Source organism: Lagopus muta, chromosome 2, assembly GCF_023343835.1.
Source record: "Lagopus muta isolate bLagMut1 chromosome 2, bLagMut1 primary, whole genome shotgun sequence".
NCBI lineage: Eukaryota > Metazoa > Chordata > Aves > Galliformes > Phasianidae > Lagopus > Lagopus muta.
In genome coordinates this window covers 30,148,307-30,161,543 of record NC_064434.1, presented here as the reverse complement: position 1 = coordinate 30,161,543, position 13,237 = coordinate 30,148,307, and the positions used below count along the sequence as shown (strand labels likewise).

The 13,237-nt window shown below is 46.0% G+C and overlaps 2 protein-coding genes across 7 annotated transcripts in view; one reads left to right on the top strand and one right to left on the bottom strand.

The window, feature by feature from the left end:
• The window catches only part of MYO6 (myosin VI), a 770,453-nt gene that overhangs the window by 344,571 nt on the left and 412,645 nt on the right, over positions 1-13,237 (bottom strand). The window lies entirely within an intron of this gene.
• COL12A1 (collagen type XII alpha 1 chain) overlaps positions 9,528-13,237 on the top strand; it is a 101,116-nt gene continuing 97,406 nt past the window's right edge. For 3 of the 6 annotated variants that reach the window (XM_048935646.1, XM_048935639.1, XM_048935644.1), the window contains exons 1-2: positions 9,836-10,116; positions 12,482-12,589. In XM_048935646.1, coding sequence (XP_048791603.1) covers positions 12,517-12,589 — 73 coding nt within the window. In that variant the 5' untranslated portion in view covers positions 9,836-10,116; positions 12,482-12,516. Of the gene's footprint in view, positions 9,547-9,835; positions 10,117-10,199; positions 10,219-11,014; positions 11,085-12,481; positions 12,590-13,237 lie in introns of those variants that run through there. The other 3 variants (XM_048935640.1, XM_048935643.1, XM_048935641.1) reach the window with 3 other exon arrangements.

The window sequence follows — 13,237 nt, the reverse complement described above, 5'->3', positions numbered from 1 at the left end:
TCAGAAACCCTCTACTGACAAAAGGCTGTTTTGGAAGGGTGGCCCCATGTCTCCACAGAGTGCCTGGGGCATTGGGAGCAGCTGCAGGGTGCAGCCCTGCCTTCCTTAGGGCTAAACTTAATGGAACATGGTCAGAATTATCTGAGGACCTTTTGGATCCCTGTGGGTTTTTTATGAGTAGAAGAAATTAAAATGAGTTGCTTGTACTGTTCCACACTAACTTGAAAAACGATAAATTTTAAAAAAAGTCAGTAATAAGTCACAGCTTGCTAAACACTAAATACACTCAAATTATGTGCTTTTCTTGCCTGTTTCTATTACCATCATGTTTAATTATTACCCTTCCACCAATTCGTTCTGGAGCTAAATATTACGCTGATGTACAATATTGCTACATTACTGCAGTCCTGTTTTTGATCTGTGTATACAGTATTTTCTCTTTTCTGAAGAGAACCTCTGGTTCATGTAAACTTTATATTTTTACTTTAGCAGTTAGTTAGATATGGTGATTTTTGTGATGTTGTGCACCAGGGGAAGGAAAAGCCTCTTGGAGCCAAGGGTGTGGGAATGCTGTCATGGCCTTTGCTGGGCTGGATTGTTCTAAGTACCATCCCAATATTTTCTGCTGGGTAGGCAGTGAGTACCCCATCTCTGCTACTTCCCTTGCCACCATATTGTTCATTATTTAGCCTGTTAAATTTACAAGCTCTTAAAGTTAATAGAGAAAGGTTACTAGTGTGCCAGTTTTGAATGAATTGAAAGCAATGTTCATGCCACTGCAAGAGTAGTGATAATTTGAATAACAATCAGACAGATGCAACAAATAACAATTAAATCAAAGATAATGTTTTTCTAGGTTAAACATCCCTTTCTGAGACTCCAAGTGTACACACCACATTTTTCTTTCTCCTTTGGGAAGGTGGCTCAGAGCTATCTTCTCTTAGACCTGGGCCCTGGGCTACCTTTTCCTGGCTACTGAATAGATGCACAGGTCCAGGTAGCCCATCACACACACACATTTCCCCAGCAGAAGTCTAATATGCAATATTGCAGCTTCCTAAAAGAAAGCATGAAACAATTTCACAAACTCTCAGAAGTAAAATGAAAATATGAAAGAGATTTCTAAGTATATGGTATTATCTGTACTTGTTTTTCCCCAAAATTTCAGAGTGAAAATACCACTTTTCAAGTGTTGTTCACCTTGGGTATCACTGCTCTGAACAAGGAAAAGGCTGAGTTTATTTTAGTATCCGTTGTGTTCAGCTATCCTTCCTTTTTCTCCCATTTTTTCCAATTTTGTTATATATGTAGGAGCTGGAGGTTTATCTTCATAACTACTACTATGAGTCAGATCTTCAAAGGCACAGAAAATCAAATCTGATCCACCTGACTTGACCTCAAGTGAGGTGTGTATGTGATGAGTAAGAACCAACATATCTTTCGTGCACGTACTTGTGAAATTGTTTTTTATAAAAGGAAATTTCTTTTAATAATAACTCCTTTTTGTTCTAGCTTGTCTGAGTCTTTACACTTTTTTTTTTTTTCTTCTTCTTTTTTTCCCCCTAGAATTCAGCCAAAGCTGCTATAAAAATAATGGCTTGTCCAGAAATGCAGTCTGAGCCAAGGGATCCCTTGGCTGTACTCTGCTGTTTGTATGAATACAAGTGTTCAAGACTTCAAGCTCAGCAGGCAGCACCAAAGAGCTGTGAGATGTGTTTTGGTACATTTCTCCACAGTTGTTCTTCTGGTCTCAGATTTTCTCTAAGACTAACTGGTTACAGACTTCCCTGGCAAACTTGGTAAGCGAAAACCCGCTGCTATCTGTTTTCTCCATAAGGCATATCATCCCCTAAATCTACCTGGCCACGATTCCTGCTTGTTAGTGTTGTGGCAAGCTGAATTCACTTGAAGGGCATATGAAGGATTTCAGAGAAGTTTGTTACCCCATGCAGTGTCAACCCAGCTCTCCTGAGCTCAGCTCTGTGGGGAGTGCCACTGCCTGTGCACAGTGCACTCTGTTCATAAAATATCCCCTCCCACTGCTTGTAGCCTGCGGCCTCATAGAGAACGCTCCTGAAGAGTGATGAGTCTGTCCTTTCCTGATATGTTTCCTTATTTGAGTTTCCAGGCCACCAATCTGAACTTTCAGAAAAGTGAAGAGATCTTTCCTCTCCTGACTGCTGCATGCAGTGCTTGTAATTGTCTTTCCTCACCCATCCTGGTGTTTTACTGTTACAACCAGTTTGCTCTTTTCTCTGGAGAAACCATCTGTTCCCTGTATTGTCAAGGCTTCGCTGGGTGCAAAAAAGACAAGGGGCTTTCTGGTGATGGCAGAAATAAACTGAAAAGGTTGGATCAGTGAAGATCAAATAACATGCAAGCTTCACATACAGCAGAACTTAGAAGATGCTGCAGTAGACAAAACAGGAGGCTTAGAGGTTTAGAATTACCTGAAATAAGGCTTTCTAAATTTAGTTGTTACATACCATAAATGAGATGACCAAAAATCGTGGTTTAACTTGGCAGTAAGCTGAACACCACATAACTGTTTGCTCACACCCTGCTCCCATAGGGATGGGGGAGAAAACTGGATAAAGGTAAAACGTGAGTTGACAGTTTAATAGGACAGAAACAAGAAGGTAAAATAATAATGATAAGCAATCACTTTAATCAATACTTGTTTGAATGGAGATGTAAAATAGGGGGGAGCAAGAGGATATGTTTAATAGTAAGATATCTTTATTATTAGAGCTGTGTTAAGGAATAAGTCTTCTTGAGCTCACCTGCAGACACAGCTCCCTGTGATTTCACCAGGAGCAGTAGAAGAACTGAAGGTATTCAGCTGAAATGCTTTGCATATGCTTCAGCTGTCACAAAGATCCAGAGACAACTTGAACCGTCTCCTAATTTCTTTGGATTAAAATTTTTGTATGGCACTTCTCAGGGCTGAAAGAGGCACGTGGTTGTTTGTTCAGTGTTATCAACACCCAAAACAGCAACAAAAAAAGAAATAGTTGTAGATGACTGTCTTTCATTTTCCACAGAATTTTCCCGATTTTACCAAGAAAGCTAGGTTGTGCAGGAACTAAGTACGTGATCTGTCTGTAATTAACCAAATTAACTGTCTATGAAAATCTCCCAGTATCATTCTCATCAGTGTAAAAGAAATGTTATACATAGCTATCTTGGGATGCTCTTTGGAAAAAAGAGGAGGGGGGAGACTCAGTGCTGTTGGAGCTGATGAGGTACTGCTACTCCCAGTGCCCGTGAGCAGCTCTTGTTCCCAGTGGGATGCAAGGAGGAGGCTGGGGCTCCTGCAAGACCTTTAAATGTACCCTTTCATTACTTGAATTATCTGTGTTCATGTAGTATCAAAATGATTCCACAACGTTTCATCTCCACATGAGCATGCACTTACTCTGGATGACTAATGCCACAGGATCTGAGGTTTATAATGGAAAGGCTGACACGCACACATGCAATGTTATCTATCGTAACACTATGCAAAAAGGAATTATATGATTAAACACTTTAATGATCTCTACTGCCCAGTGGGGAGCTACAAGTCCCAAAGGAGTCAGGCCAACGGTGTTATCAAAGTTTATTCAGAGATCTCTTAGGAGCAGTAGAGCACATTTTGCTAAATATAATGTGTTGTGCTAATATGTGGAGCAACTGACTGGGGCCACTGTGTCATAGTGCTGGAGTGCAGTGTGTCGCGAGGTGGGTACACCTCCTTCCTTTGGCAGAGGTTTACAGAAACAGATGCCTAAAGTTAGACTCTTGTATTCAGGCTTTTACATAAATAGCCTGAGTTTTTAGAAGAGCCATACCAAGAATCCCTTATATTAAAATAATTTAAATAATAGAAACAAGCTTGCAACAATAGCACTGATGGGTGTTACTATTTTGGGAACTAGTACTCAAACTAAATTATCATATTTCTGGGAAGAAAAGAAAGGAATGACGACTTTTGGTTACCTCAGCAATTTCTAAAAGGAAGTCACAAAGACTTGGGAATAGTGCAAGAGGGACATCAACTGTATGACCAGGCAGTAAAAGTAGAATTTGATATATTTTACAGTTGGACAGGAACTTCTGTCATAGCCCTTACCTCAATGTTAAAGTCTGAGATCCAAAAGCAGAAGAGTTGGAGCTAGAAATCACTTCCATTCGAGCAGCTCTCGATCAACATCACATCCAATCTGCTCAGGCACTGCTAATTTCCTTAACTTGGTCTTTATTAGCATTTGGAGGAATTTAGATGCTGGGGTCCTAAATGTGGATATCTTAACCTGGAACTGAATGCCACCTAAAGTGACCATGCAGGACAGAGCAATGGATGCAGCCAATGGACTTGAGAAGCAAAGCTGTGATGGTGAGACACACGCTATGGAGTGCAACTTCTTGTCTCTTGGCAGCTTCTTGGCCTCTCTTGGGGCCCCCTGCAGAGAGGGAGTTCTGCATGTTTTATTAGAAGATGAGGTCCTAATTAAAAAAAGGGCTTTCATCTTGTAATTGGTGCTGTTCTTAAATAGGGAAGATCGGAATGATGGAGTAAAGCCGAGTAGCATTTCAGAATGTGATTTGTGTCTGAAAAACTGTTTGTTTAAAAATACTGTGCATTTTGTTTTGTTGTTGATGTTGTTCTTTTTGTTTTTTGTAATTTTTAAAACAGAAAAAGATCCTGCAGCTAGCAGCAAGCACATTTCTACAGACCAAGAATACACCATAACAGAAATCAGGCACGTTCAATAAAAGGGAGTGACTAACAGAGTAGTGAGGCCAGATGGAACACATCCAGGAGAGTGGAGGAAAGGGCATATGAGAAGAGACATTTTAACAGCTTCCTGTGAAGTCTCTCTGCAAACAGTGGAGGTGTTGATACATGAGAGAGATGCTGAACTCCAACAGGTGAAACAGGCTGCCAGCAAAGGGTGAGTAGCAGCTTTCAAGTATCCTTTAATAGCAGAAACCAAACCCAATTGTTGTCTGTTTACACAACAGAGTGCTTCTGATACTGAAGCACAGGGCAACATCTATTTATAATCCAAATAAATCTTATGTTCTGGTATTTGGAACTGTCAGCATTCAACATATTGGGAAGCAGCAGCCACAAAGCTGCATTAAAAAATAGCAATTTGAATCTGCATTGCTTCACTCAGTGCATTTTCCCCTTTAGTTTCTGTACAATTATGTCTTGTGCAGGAGAAGCAAATTTCTTTTTAAACATTAGCTCATATGGAGTTCACGGATATCCAGATGGGTTCTTCCTAAGCAGTGCTTTTAATGTCTGTGACCTAAGCTCTCGCTTGACCCTTCATTTATTCCACAAAAATTCAAAATTTCCATGCTCATCAACAGGAGTTTCTTGTGGCAGGTGACAGATACAGAAGAATCAGGGCCTAATGGATGAACCTGTAGCCTGGACTATCCAGCTGCCTGGGGTGCTCCCCGGCCATGTCCTGGCCTCAGTTTTGCCCCTTGCGAATATTCTTTTATTCTTTTGGATAGCAAAAAGCTGTGGTGAGTACCAAAACCTGCCAGCCTGGGTGCTGAGGCACTGGGACTGGGGTGGGAAGAAGAGGAGGTGATGACCATGGAGTGAACCTGCCCTTAAATTTTGTAAAAAGCCGAAAGTCTACATGAAGACATGCTGGAACAGCGGAAGGTTTTTGGGCAAGACTGATGGGGTCTGTAGCTCTGGCAGTCATACGCAGGAAGGAATGTCTCAGTCTACTTCTTCGCTCTCACCCTGAGTTTGCAGAGATGACATTTACACAAACCTTTTTTTTCCATATTAAACCAAGACTATTTTTTGTTGGATCATCAGAAAATATAGATTTCTCTGGTGTTAGGTTGAATTATTTTTCCTCCTAAATCATTTTTCTTTTCAATTAGCAGGTTTATACTCTGTCAGTGACTTATTTCTGATTGGTGTACTCATTGTCCAACTGTAGACAACATACAATTTACTTAATGCAGAGGATCATTTAGTGGGAACCCCTTACCTTTGTGTCTGTGACTGAAACGCAGTAAGATGTAGTGTGACACCTGACATACATTAAGGAAAATTGCACTGGTTTCACAGGGGAGTGAAGATCAGGATCCTGTTGTGGACCAATGAATCAGCTTCTTTGAGATGAAGCATCTTGGTTTAGGGATGTTTTAATATGAAATGCATTTTGGTATATATAGAAAGGACTATACAATTATTGCATCTATTTTTTAAATTAATTTTAGTACTCAAGTTTTGATATTAAAAAAAATGACTGCCTACAGATTAGCTGGCTTTCATAATACTCCCAAATCACATCAAGAAGCCCCATTCCCTTCTATTTATACCTCTGCATTTGAATGATTTATTTGCTTTTCCAGTTCTGCTTATTTGGAGCCACAATCTTTCCTTCAGAGCATCACGTGATGGGAAAAAATCAGTTGCAGAAATTAAAGAAATAAACAGTCGCTGAGGAAAACACACCTGGCGAGGCAGAGAATAATTCCATAGCTGTGGCACTCCCCAGGGGCACTGCTTCAGTACATGGGCGGACTTCAGGCAACCAAGTTTTCTCCCAACACTGTTTGTGTAAGAAGCCATTCCTCATTATGAGAGGTCAGATGAGGGCTGCTCTCTGAATACCGCTCTGAAGTGAAATTATCCCAATAAATAAACACCAGGCTGAGTTCCTCTCGTGCCACTGACTGGAAATCTCTCAGGGAAGGCTGGGCCTCTAGGAAGCTGGCTGCTGTATTTTTCCTTCAGAATCTGATGGATGCAGATATAATACTGTGCAATATTAACTTGATGGCTGGTTCAAGAAGGAATAAACAGTACACTGGAAAGTTCTACCTCTGTGTTGTAAGGAAAGAATGAGCCTCCTCAGTGACTGCATTACAGCAATGTCTGATTTCAATATGCTGTAGTGATGGATGCAGTGAGAGAGGCAGAGTACAGGTGGGACAGATGCAGGTAGGTGCCAGAGGGCACTGGTAGCAGCTCGGCCTGCAGGGCAGCACTGAATGCTGTGTCCATGCAGTGTTCAATATTCAAGGAGCAGACACCTTTCTGGACTCTTCCTCTGCGCAGTGCTTATAAGGCTGTACATGTACATAAGAATAAAGCTTCTATCACATTCATGCATAAGAGCAGCTTCAACTGTCAGGAAGCCACAAATTCCAGATCTAGTATGATATCCACATGGAAAACGATATTCAAGGTCCTGAAATGCAGGACGTCCTGTTTTCTTTTGCCCTGGCAACACAGCCTGAGGAAACAAGGAGAGGTGCCAGAAGCACAGAGTAGCCCAGTTCAGTCTAGACCCCAAACCAGTCCAAATTTTCTAAGGAATTCCTGGATTCCTGCAAAATTGCTATTGCATAACCACAAAAGAGACAGGAAGCATTATTAAAAGTATAAATACAAATTAAAGTCTCAATTTTTACACTGAGATTTGACCCAAAGTTTCATTTTATTCAGTTTAAATAGCAAACAAAATGACAGGGCTGGAGTGCATGGTCTTAATGTGTTTAACACTTGTCTAAGAAGCAAGCAGACAGGAGAGTGTTAGTAAATGTTTATGCATTTCAGACATGCCTTCTGCATCACATATTATGCACTCAGCCTATGAATGTACATAGCAACAGAGCTGATTAAAAACAACCATTTTGCCTTTTAATTGCTGTGATATATGGCAACACAGAGCCAAAATGTAGTTGGTTAGTGTGTTTTGCATGTGAATGATCTGAGTGGGAACATGGTCAGTACTGCTGGAAAAAATCATGGAAGAATGAAATCCTGCTGCCCTTGGAATCGATCAGTTATGTGCTCTTGCCTTGAGAGTTATTTTGCTCCAAGAAGTGAAGCAAAGCTGCTCAGCTTGAGGAAAGGGGGAGAGTGCCCTCATCACACCTACATCACTCATCTATATGGTGCCTGCGTGGTCTGCTGATTCCAGTGCCTTCACTCACGTAACTCCAGGTGTAAAACCAGCAGCAAAGCATTTAGATATTTTAAAACAATTTCTCCAAGTGACTCAATTTTTTAATAGAATAATATGCATCATGTTCCATTCCCATAATTTGCATTGATTGATTTCAACAATTAAATGTAAAATCTTGGTCATCCGATGACAGAGAAACCCACAGCACACTGTAAAACTGTCTTGGTGCACAAGCAATAAAAGCACTTCTGCTTTAATTCATCTCCTGTGGAAGGACATTTCATTGTGACCATTCTCCTGGAAGTGCTGTTCCCATGAAATGCCACATTGACATTGATGTTCTTGGTGTGTGATGTGTTTGCTCAGGAAATGAGATGAAAATTAGAACCTCAGAATTAATTTCTTAGAAAACCCATTTTTAAAAATTTTTAAAATTTTTTTTTATTTTTTTATTTTTTTTATGTATCAGCTCTGGGTAGGAAGAAATGAAATTCCCTGAGAAAATGCCAGTGAAGAAAATCTAAGCAGACAGCTGGGCAAGGGGTGAACAGGTCAAGAGTATCTGAGGGTTTATCAGCAGAGATGTTGCTTTTGGGAAGCACGTGTTATCATCACCAGACAGCTGAAGCCATGGCATGTCCCTGAGAGCAGCTGACTCACTTCCAAAGTGTCTGAAAATGTCAGAGCACGTCTTCTGGTTATCACCTTCTTTTCAGCATTCGGGCTGTGATGCTGATTCCTGGACAATTGCAGAGATGAAGGTGGCCAGATTCAGCTCAGGAAGGACACGTCCTCCTGTCCACACATCCTCGATCTCCCAATCCTGAGGAAGGCGCCTGGGAGCCGTCCTTCCACACATTACCGGCTCCTGCTATCGGCCACTTCCACCCAGATGTGCCCCGTTCCGATCCCTCGGAAGCTCACGTCTGTGCAGAAAGCTGACGTGGGGCCAACACACCGCTGAAATCTCCCAGACCTCTTCCAAACAGGCTCTCTCCACATCAGGGAGGTGTTGGCCTGCTCTTCAATTTTGCATTCAATTTTTCTTTTCCCCTTTGTCTGCTCTTTGCCGTGGCCTTCATTAATCCTTTTTGTTATTGTTGTTATTTTTTCTTTCTTTCTTTCTTATTTATTTCTTTATATTTATTTGTACTTCTCAGCCTGCCCCTTCCTGACCCCCTGCCGCCCCACACCTGCGCTCCGACCCGGGCCGCTCCACGCCGCCGCCGCCGCCAGGGGTCGCCGCCGCCCCGCGGATGGAGCCCCGCGGCATGGGAGGCCGGGTGCGAGGCGGGCTACACTGCCATCATCCTGGCCGCCGCCTCTCCTTTTTCCGCGTCCTTGTGCCGCGGACCCCTTGGTTTTTGGCCACGGGAGTGCTGGAGGAGAACTTTCGCAGGGGTGTGAGCAAGGCCCCCGCGGTGCCCGGTTCCGTGCCTCGAGCAGGCAGCCGGGAGCGGGGAAGCCCCGCGGAGCCCCTCGGCGCGGCGCGCTCCCGGCTCGAGAGGCGCTGCTGGTGTTGGAGGTTCCCGCTGTCGGGCAGTGAGAGGGGTTCGCCCCCGGGGCCCCAAACGAACGTGGGAGGAGGTGGGCTAACGCGCGCACGGTATGTGTGTGTAGGATGCTTAGGCTGGAGGGCGAACGCGTCTGGTTGCGTGAAGATGACTATTAATGGGTTATTTGGTGGCTGTATGCCGTGCCGCCCCGAGGTTCCCCGCGGGGACACCCCACGCGCCCGGGGACTCAGATTTTCCACCGCTCGCCCCGTCTCCCCCCGGGCGCGGCGACGGGGCAGGCGGGAGGGGGCGGCGGGACGGCCCCTGCCCCCGGGCGCGCTGCCGCCCGCCTCATGCCGCAGGAATGCGCGGAGGTATGCGCCAGTTTCCAGAAGCGGATCCCCTTCCCTGCTGGAGCGGAGCGGCGCATATATCATCCGGTGGCAGCAGTCCACCTTCCCTGCAGTTTCGTAACCGCTTACGAGGGTAAATTGAGAGTTGGGAACAGCCCTCTATTAAGTAGCAGATTGAAGAGAGACTCTTCCCACTTGGAGAAGGCGAGTCTTCCCCGACGGACCCCTCGCGTCGGGAGCTACAGTCATCGAGGCGTCTCCCCCGCGCCCGGCTGCTGCCTCCGCTCCTCCTTCGCCGCCGCTGCTACGCGCCGCTCCCTCCACCAGGTGCCCCCGGAGCTTCATCCTTTCTCCTCCTCCCTCTCTCCAGGTCCGACGGCCACTGCTACGGGCACCGCCACCGACCCGGAGCCCCGCAGCCCCCCGGAGGTCGGTGCTGCCGGCAGCGGGGCTCTGCCCTCCTCCCGCACCCCGCACGGCGCTTTGAGTGCGGCGGCAGCAGGGGCTGGGAGCGTGTGCCGGGGGCTGCCCGGCGCCGGGATCTCCGTCCCCTCGGGGGATGCCCGGGCAGTGGCTGCCGGGGATCGCTCTCCGCCTCTCCCGTGCTGTTTGCAGATCTCCGGCATTCTTTCTCCTTCCAGTTTTTATGTCTTTTGACCCATCTACTGGGTTCTCCTGTTTGTTTCTTTGTTTCTTAGAGGGTGTGTGTATATGTATGTAAAGCATGAAAATAGTAAATTTCGCTCGCTGCATCGTTTGGAAATACTATGGCTAACCTTTGTGGGTTTGAATTAGCGTGAGATCAGACTGCTACTGGTGAAAGCCCGGTATTAGAGCGGTTTCAAGATAAAAGCTGTGGTGGTGCTGCGAAGGCGGCTTTTGGCCATGCTCAGCCCGCACAGGGAGCTCTCCCTGCAGCCTGCAGGCTTGCTTTCACACGTCCAGATTTGAGAGAAAGAAACGGAGTGTTTCAATGCGGGCGATGGGTGTTTGGATGAGAAGTTTTATTGCACAAAAGAAAGATGTAGACCGGGAGCAGTAGACTTGCAGCAGCAATGAGCTCCGAGGTGCCGCTGCGAGATGATTGATTTCTGTTGCTCTTCTCAAGGATCAAAAGATGGCACTCCAAGCCCACGCAAGCTTCCCAGGACTAAAGTCCTTTTAAACGCTGGGTTTAGGCGATCCTTAACTCGCTGCACAGTGTGTTAGCTGCACGAGAGGACGGCCGCTTCCCACGCAGAGCGGTGGCAGGATCGCGGAGCTCAGCACTGTTTAATGCCAACCTCGGTGCTTATGTTAGTGTCAGGGACTCGACGCGGTCAGTTTTGCTCTTCTGCTTACGCACTGGAGGTGTCGCTGGACTGAAATGATCGCTTGGTTTTGCTTTGAGCTCGCTCTAATGCTATGCGCAGTTGGCTGAGGCAGCGCACCCAGCTGCCCTGCAGACGGCCGGCAGAAGCCTTTCAGGCTCAGTGTCAATAACCGGGAAAGGCATGCCTGGATCTCGGTAGCGTTTCCTGGATCTGGCCTATGAATGTGCATTGCTGGCTAGTTCCCTAGGTGGCAGAAGAATATTTTCCCTTTTGGCTGTTTCTGTGGGCTAACGAGTTATGTATTTTTCTTTTGTTTTGCTCTTGGCACCTTCCCGATAAAATCTGTTGCCTAATTGCTTGCGGAGTTCTCTTTCCTCCAGCCTAATTATGATGGATGATATGTGATGCATTTATAGCTTTGTTCAACCAAATTACCCCTCCCTACTTCCTGAGCTAAAAAAACACTTATATGCCTGTGCAAGGAGGGGCATGCATACTAGCCCTTACTTAAAAGAAAAATCATTTGTAAGTTTTGCTGGAGGAAGTGGGAGCAGTTTGACATGACTTTGAGCAGAGAGAGCTGAAAAGGTAGAGCTGCTTGCATCTAGAAGCTGCTAACCTGGCCCAATCCCACCTATTTTGCTAGACAACCTGCAGGGATTGCAGGACTCTTTGGCCTGCCCGCTCTTTATGGTGTATTTGAAATCTGTTTTCTCTCAGAATTTGTAAATGAATTATCAGATGTTGAAACATCGTGGCTAGACAGACGTGTCAGGTTTCAGCTGTGTTACATACACTTCTGTATAATCTATTTCAGACCTTCGAGAAATGAAGAATAGCACATTCGTAGGCAGAACACTTCAAAAAAAGTTTTATTATGGTTTCCAAATTGCCTTGAGACCACTAAAACCCAGCTAACTAAGTGCTTCAGCAGCTATGAAAAAGGAGCCGAATAAAATCCCCAGCTGAAAGAGACATTTGGTTGATTGAAGGCAGCAGTGACCTCTGAATTAGCTATCATGGCACTCGCGATGAAGTCATGGAGCTCCCTCCTGGCTCCTGCCGTGCGGAGGCGCACAGCTTTGCACGTTAACCCTGGCGAGGTTAAAGCTGTGTGTGCTACCGGGATCAGGAAGGGATCGGTGACAAAAGGCACATTATTGCGAGAATGGACTTGAGTTAGTCATGCAGATCTGTCACAGTTTTGGATCACTTTCAAGTCTAGAGGTTTTAACCTGGTCCCGTGGGTGGGTGCTGGGGATAAGGGAACAAAGTGAAATCTCCCTTCGTCTTTCTTATGTCTCATGAATACACCCACGCAGCCCTCTAATCCATGCATATGATTTCCTTTCTTCCTCTTTTTGCCCCTACTGCTGCAGATTCATTCATGTTGTTGTGAGCTGAAAGGGCAGCCATGAGGACAGCGCTGTGCTCAGCGGTGGCTGCGCTGTGTGCTGCCGCCCTCCTCTCCTCCATCGAGGCTGAAGGTAACCGTTCCCCCCTGCCCCTTTGCGCGGGTGCCCCGTGAGACAACCCACCAGGCCCAAGCTGCCGCCTCCCCTCTCTCTTTTTGAATGTCACTCCTTCACCTTCTCTCTTTCTCTCCTTCAGAGGAACGCCTCTCCTTCTTTGCCCAGCTCCTTCTGTGCTCTGTTTCTCCTGGCTGGTCAGTCAAAATGTAGCTCCCTCTCTCTGTCTCTCTGGTGTGCTGTCCACACCGCTCTGCAGCAGCAACGCCCCAGGGGAATGCAGTGTCCCGAGGAGCCCCGGGCACTGCTGGGGCCACACCACTGTCCTGCGCCTGCTGGAGCCACTGGGCTGTGCAGTTGTGGTTAGTCGCATTGAGCGAGGAAAGGAGAAATCCGCCACCCGACCACCTGCAGCTCTGAAATAAAATGCTCCAACAGAGTCTGGCTCTCCGCGCCTGTTGTGTTATGTTTGGGCTGGCCGCCTTGCCTTCACCCCGCTGGTCTCCTGGCCCCCCATGCTCAGTGGGGCAACCCCTGACTGAGCACTTGGGGCGGTCTTACCTCTCCCCAGGTACTTTGGCCTTTGCGGTGGGCCTGGTATGTGGGACAGCTCTGGGGAGATGTCACTGTATCATGCATCCCATATGCAGCCAAAAGGTGGCCGGG